At 36.1% G+C, this 6,637-nt stretch overlaps 2 protein-coding genes across 2 annotated transcripts; both read right to left on the reverse strand.

The window, feature by feature from the left end:
* Positions 1-292: 292 nt before the first annotated feature.
* On the reverse strand, positions 293-1,286 carry LOC130466302 (uncharacterized). The gene is made up of 3 exons (XM_056835166.1): positions 1,107-1,286; positions 922-1,027; positions 293-843 (listed from the first exon to the last, which is right to left on the reverse strand). The coding sequence occupies exons 1-3, from the start codon at positions 1,259-1,261 to the stop codon at positions 334-336; spliced, it is 771 nt and encodes a 256-aa protein (XP_056691144.1). The 5' UTR covers positions 1,262-1,286; the 3' UTR covers positions 293-333.
* A 30-nt stretch (positions 1,287-1,316) lies between these two features.
* On the reverse strand, positions 1,317-3,868 carry LOC130463224 (uncharacterized). The gene is made up of 2 exons (XM_056832296.1): positions 1,494-3,868; positions 1,317-1,344 (listed from the first exon to the last, which is right to left on the reverse strand). Exons 1-2 carry the CDS (start codon positions 3,866-3,868, stop codon positions 1,317-1,319), a joined length of 2,403 nt encoding a protein of 800 aa, XP_056688274.1.
* Between the last annotated feature and the right edge of the window lie 2,769 nt (positions 3,869-6,637).

Below are 6,637 nucleotides of genomic sequence, written 5' to 3' on the forward strand. Positions count from 1 at the left end.
CCCTGACACACATTTTCTTGTGTACCACAGGCGCAACAAAAAAGGGAAGAAAAGCAACAACAACACTGCAACAACAATGAACCAAATCAAATACAAAAGGGGGAAATCACAAAAAATAAAGATAAATTGCCCCCTTTTCACGGAATAACGGTATAAAAATATCTGTATCACCATCAAAGAAACTAGTAGTAGGGTACTTGGACATTGGTAGACAATAAAATAAGTGAGTATAGATTAAGTATATAACTCATTATTCAACCAGATTAAACAATATGACTCACAACGTCATGAACAAATACAAATCCAAAGCAAAACAATAAAAAATAAGCATGATCAATTGGTCCCACCCTCTTCCTCTACTGGTAAAGAATCCCCTAAATCAAACACATCTCTAGGCTTGTTCTTAACAACATGCAACCATCCCTTTTGTATCTCATCTTCTATGTAAAAAACTTGTTTTGCTTGAGATGAGAATACAAATGGATCATCTTGCAACAATCGTCCAGAATGCATCAATTTAGAGAAATTGACACATACTCCGCCATTTGGATATGCTTTTACACCCCTATGAATGTCTACCCAATCACAACGAAACAATACAACTTTGTAATCTCCGTAATAATCTAATTCATAGATATCTTTCACTTTTTCATAGTAGGCATCTCCATCCGCTTCGACCATAATTCCAGAATTTTGTGTCAAAAGACGAGAATCGCGATCCGTGGAAAGGAATTTGTATCCATTGATTATGTATCCTTTTAATTTTCTACCATAAGAATGCAAACCACCCGCCAAAGCTTTTCTTAGTTTCCCATCTTCGGTGGTTGCATCTATGTAATGTACCTACGATGATACATCATTAAATCAAATACATTTTTTTTTAAAAGAAGTATGTATTCACATTAAAAGAACTTAAGTAACCTTATTTTGCAGCCACCCTCCAAACTCATTGATGATCCAGTTACTTTCATCACTCTCCGTGACAGGATTTTGTAAGTTCATTTGACGTTTCTCGGTTAAAAATTCACTTCATGGAAGAAGAACAAAATTAAAAATCATCTATTATAACAATTGATAATTCAAAAGAAAACCAACATAATACTTACTCCAGATCCCCTTTTATCTCATCAGAGTGAAGCAAAATGTAGCGATGAGCTTGTTTTAAGCTTTTGTCATCAAGGCGAATGCTGACCTCCTTCCCAATAACTCGACCACCAGAATTAAACAAGTAATCATTGGGATTTGGAATGTCATCATCCATCCTTTTAGGTATGTTGAAAATGGTCTTAACACCTTGAAGATATCTCGAACAAAACCTAATTGTCTCCTCTAAAAGGAAGCCTTCTACAATAGATCCTTCAGGTTGGGCTTTATTGGTTACATGTGATTTCAAATGGGACAAGTACCTTTCAAATAAAACATTTGTACTTAATATATGATAAATGTGAAATATTAAATAAAAAGAATATAATTTAGACGTGTAAGATATTAACCTTTCAATGGGATACATCCATCTGTATTGCACTGGTCCACCAAGTTTAACCTCCTCCACTAAGTGAATCAACAAATGGACCATGATTGTGAAAAATGAAGGCAGAAACTCCTTTTCCAACTCACAAAGAGTTAAAATAATTTCATTTTGAAGACCATCTAAATCATCTGGATCAATAGTTGTAGAGCACAACTTCTTGAAAAAGGAAGACAATCTAGCCAACAAGTCAATTACTTTTGTAGCTTTCGAGGCCCTTAAGGCAACGGGAAGGATATCCTGCATTAGAACATGGTTGTCATGACTTTTGAGGTTAATCAACTTCCTTTGCTTCATATTCACACAACTAGAAAGGTTGGATCCATATCCATCAGGAACTTTAATTTTCTGCAAAACATTTAGGAACCTCTCCTTCTCCTCCGTAGACATAGAATAGGAAGCCGGAGGCATGCATTCACCTCCGTTAGGATTAGTACTCAGCCAAAGGTGAGACTTTATTCTCCATGCTTCAAGGGCTTCTCGATCATTCCTACTATCTCTACTCTTATCCATGCTAAGAAGAGTTCCCAAAATATTCTCAGACACGTTTTTCTCAATGTGCATCACATCTAAATTATGCCTTAGAAGATTATGCTCCCAATACACCAAATCAAAGAATATGCTTCTCTTGGTACCAAAGTCACTTTCATCTTGGACATCATCGTCATCATCGTGTCCTCTTTGCCTCTTTTTCGGTGGTGCCTTCGACTTTCCGTAAACATGCTTCACCTTTTCTTGCTGCCTCAATATATCAGTGCCGCTAGGACGAGATGGGGCTTTACCCCACTCATTAGTTCCAAACTTCTCACAAAACTTGTCACCTTGACATCGATATGGGTGATCTGCAGGTAACCATTTTCTATAGCTACAATAGCAAATCTTGCTCCCAAATCTATCAGAAGGCGTGGAATCTAAGCATATAGGACATGCATTGTAACCTTTTGTGCTCAAACCAGAGAGCATTGCATAGCCGGGAAAGTCATTCATAGTCCAAAGCAAAGCCGCACGCAAATTAAATTTCTCTCCGGCAAAAGCATCAAAAGCTTCAACCCCTGTCCACAGCAATTTCAATTCATGCACTAATGGCTGCAGATACACGTCAATATCATTTCCGGGACCTGATTTTCCAGGAATAAGCGTGGACAGAATGAAAGAAGACGGTTTCATACATAACCATGGTGGAAGATTATAAGGAATCAACATCACTGGCCACGTACTATAAGTGGTGTTCATTAAACGGTAAGGATTAAAACCATCACTCGCAAGACCTAATCGAACACTACGAGGGTCTAATGCAAAATCACTGTGACGCTCATCAAATGCCTTCCATGCTAAGCCATCTGAAGGATGCCTTAAAATCTTCTTATCATCTTCACCCAATCGCTCTGTATCATGCCATCTCATATCTTCTGCTGTTGATGATGACATGTAGATTCTTTTTAGTCTCGGTATAAGAGGGAAATATCGCATTACCTTAGCTGGCACACCTTTCTTACAAGTATCCGTACCTTGATCACTTACAACGTTGCCCCTATCCTTAGTTTTCTTCCACCTCGATGTACCACAAACATGACACTTGTCTTTCTTTAAAAATTCACCCCAATACAACATGCAATTATTCGGACAAGCATCAATCTTTTCATACCCAAGGCCCAAGTCTTTTATCATTTTCTTACTGTAATAATAAGAAGAGGGAAAATCAAGTATTTGAGGAAATGCATCTAGAATTAGCTTCAACAACATATTGAAAGATTCTATGGACCAGTGATTCATACACTTCAAGTGAAACAAGTGTAACAGAAAAGATAACTTTGAAAAATTGATACACCCCTCGTACAATTTCTCCTCAGAAGCTTCAAGCAACTTCTTATATGTCACATCTTCTTCTATTGTAGAATAATCATATTCTACATCTGTGTCATAGGCCAAGGGCTCCTCAATCCATTCATCATCCTCTCGTGCTTCTAAATTTGGGCAATTGGGAGGCATATTAACACTAAATGCTGATCTTAATAGCCCTCCCATATTATCTCGACCTACAAACCCACTTTGGTTATCAAGGGATCCTTCACTAGTAATCCCTCCATCACTCTCAAACATACGCTGAAACGTATCCCCTTTACCATGAAAAATCCAATCCTCATATGGCTTATAAAATCCCTTGAACAAAATATGCCTCTCCACTTCATTTACGGAGAACCATTTCTCTACCTTACAGTTCTTACATGGACATCTAATTTTTCCTTCGACTAGATCTTGCTTGGCAAACTCAATAAATTCCATACAACCGTCGATATATTCATGATGACCAGTGGGTAGATCGATCCAACTTTTATCCATATCTATACGAAATTCGTTGAGTAATTAGTAATATACGTCGGTCGCAGAATAGGAAATTTTTATATGTACTTATTAAAATATTATAATCATTCTTAGAACCTTGATATATCACACGAGATTAATTTAAGTCACATAACACCTCCGTACACAACTCTTCTTAATTCATACCATAACTTATGGTTTTTTGTTTAATCATTCTTCCTTAGTGACTAATATTTGTGATCTATCTTCATCTTCTAAAAGTTATTACCCTATATCACTTCCATATTATATTTTCTTTTTGCGTACAAGATCATACTTTCAACTTCACATGAATTTGCAAGGAAAATAAAGCATGTGATTTTAGCGCACAAGGTGATATTTTCAACTTCACACGAAGACAACAATATAAATCCATTTTTTAAAAAGAGTAAGAGTACCTTAAGTAACGTGGCATCACATAATCAGAATTTATGGTAAAATTTCTTGGATTAAATGTAATTAAGCTAAGCAAAATTATGTAGTGGGGATAATGTAATTAGACAAACAATACCAACACAAAATGCCAAAGCTAACAAAAATACGTACTTACAAATTTGAAGCTATTATATCAAAACATTTGAAATTAAATCAACAGGAATACAATAGAAAGATCCAACTTTTGCATGATTGACGTAAGTTATGATAGCACAATAAACGTCGGTATATGCTCATTGTATATATATTGGACATCGAGGAAATGTAAAGCCACGGAAATTATATTCTAACACTTAACAAACCTAACTTGCAGAGTTGTAGCCCACCCTTGTCCATACAAAATTAGGGAAATAACAATTGTCCAATAAAAAACCTAAAAGGGACTTTATAGTATACATACCTCTAGTATCAAAGAGCATATGCAACGTACGAACCGATGCAGAACCTACGAACAACGCTAAAGACTTGCAGGAAACCTTGAACCGGTGTAGCAACGCACGAACTGATGCACGAACCTACGAACAACGCTAAAGAATCACAGGAAACCTTGAACCGGTGTGGTCGGCGAAACCTGATAATGTTGATAAATTATGGTCAAAATATAAGGACAACAACATTATCAGGAATTTAAAATCTAAAAAATATAGTAGATGAAGTTATCAACTTAAACAGAAAACACTACAAACATATCAAGTCATGACCATGAATGCTCCATGAAAATGAACAAATATAGGGAAGCAATGTGCTAAGCGCAGGTCAAAGAAGGGTGTTTTTTCTACATGGAAAGTAAAAGCAAATATTATCTGCAATCTACTCCGCGATAAGGGGATCAAGCAATTGAGTTTACGAAAGTCGTTATTGTGGTGCGACAAAAATACCAGAGGAGAGAGAAAGGAGATAGTGGTGAACGTAGAGGGACAGGAGAAGAAGTGAACTGATCAGAAGTGAACTGATCAGAAGTGAACTGATCAGAAGTGAACTGATCAGAAGTGAACTGATCAGAAGTGAACTGATCAGAAGTGAACTGATCAGAAGTGAACTGATCAGAAATGAACTGATCAGAAGTGAACTGATCAGAAGTGAACTGATCAGGACTGATCAGGATTGATCAGTAAGGACTTTTCAGAACTGATCTGATCTGGACTGATCTGGACTGATCTGATCAGGACTGATCTGATCAGGACTGATCTGATCAGGACTGATCTATTTTCTATGTCGTCTGAGAGTGCAAGTGTCACAGTCCATAGAAAGCTAGCTATTCCATTTATTACTCAAAAGTGATCACCATACTCCGTATTAAGCAGCCATATTATCTCATATTCAAGGAAGTTGACAGAACACAACACATAATTAAAAAGACTCCCAAAAGTTTTATAATAATATTAATCCTACCTTGTTATGTCTAATCTAAATATTAGTCATTATAGATTACTCTTCTATTATGACTCATCAATTCCACGATCAATTATTTATAACTTGTACACCGTAGCAATCAGTATGTATTACTCCACTTCTTAAGCTCTTAGCTAGTGTTTGTTTGAATAATGAAATAAGAATAGTAATCACAATTTTGGATTAGATTCTATTAATTTGTTAAGAATAGAGTTATTCAAATAGAACGATAATCTCATGATTGAGCTTGAACTGATTTAGTGAAACACTCCTATCCGGTGCAATTGCATAGCCTCTAAAATGTTTTCTGTTAATGTTTCCCATTTTTTCCCGGTTATGCGCAACACATGATGTATATAGTTAAGGTTCGATAGTTATATTAGCAAACCAACATAAATTGGGATGTTTTCCAATTCCAATTACATTATTTATGTGTGGGATAAAGTAATTAAACCTAAACAACACCAACACAAATCAGGAGAAGAAGTGAACTGATCAGAAGTGAACTGATCAGAACTGATCAGGATGGATCAGTAAGGATTGATCAGGACTGATTTGATCAGGAATGATCCGATCAGGACTGATCTCATCAGGATTGATCAGAGCAGGACTGATCTATTTTCTATGTCGTAAATAGCCTAGGACTGATCTATTGTCATGTAATGCATGATCTATTGTCATGTAATGCATGATCTATTTTCTAAAATCAATAGAGATAAAAAGTTCAGGTATGTAATAAAAAATACTCTAAACAGCTCTATAGAGAAGCACCAAAAAAAGCTAGGTAACGACTCTTTACCATAATTCCATAAACCCTTACTCGCAAGTTCAAAATAATTCAACAGAAGAATACAATGTCGTTCTTTCTAACAATAGAACCTAAAGTGTAGCCAAACCATCCATCTCAAAAATTTGCTACTG

Source organism: Spinacia oleracea, chromosome 1, assembly GCF_020520425.1.
Source record: "Spinacia oleracea cultivar Varoflay chromosome 1, BTI_SOV_V1, whole genome shotgun sequence".
NCBI lineage: Eukaryota > Viridiplantae > Streptophyta > Magnoliopsida > Caryophyllales > Amaranthaceae > Spinacia > Spinacia oleracea.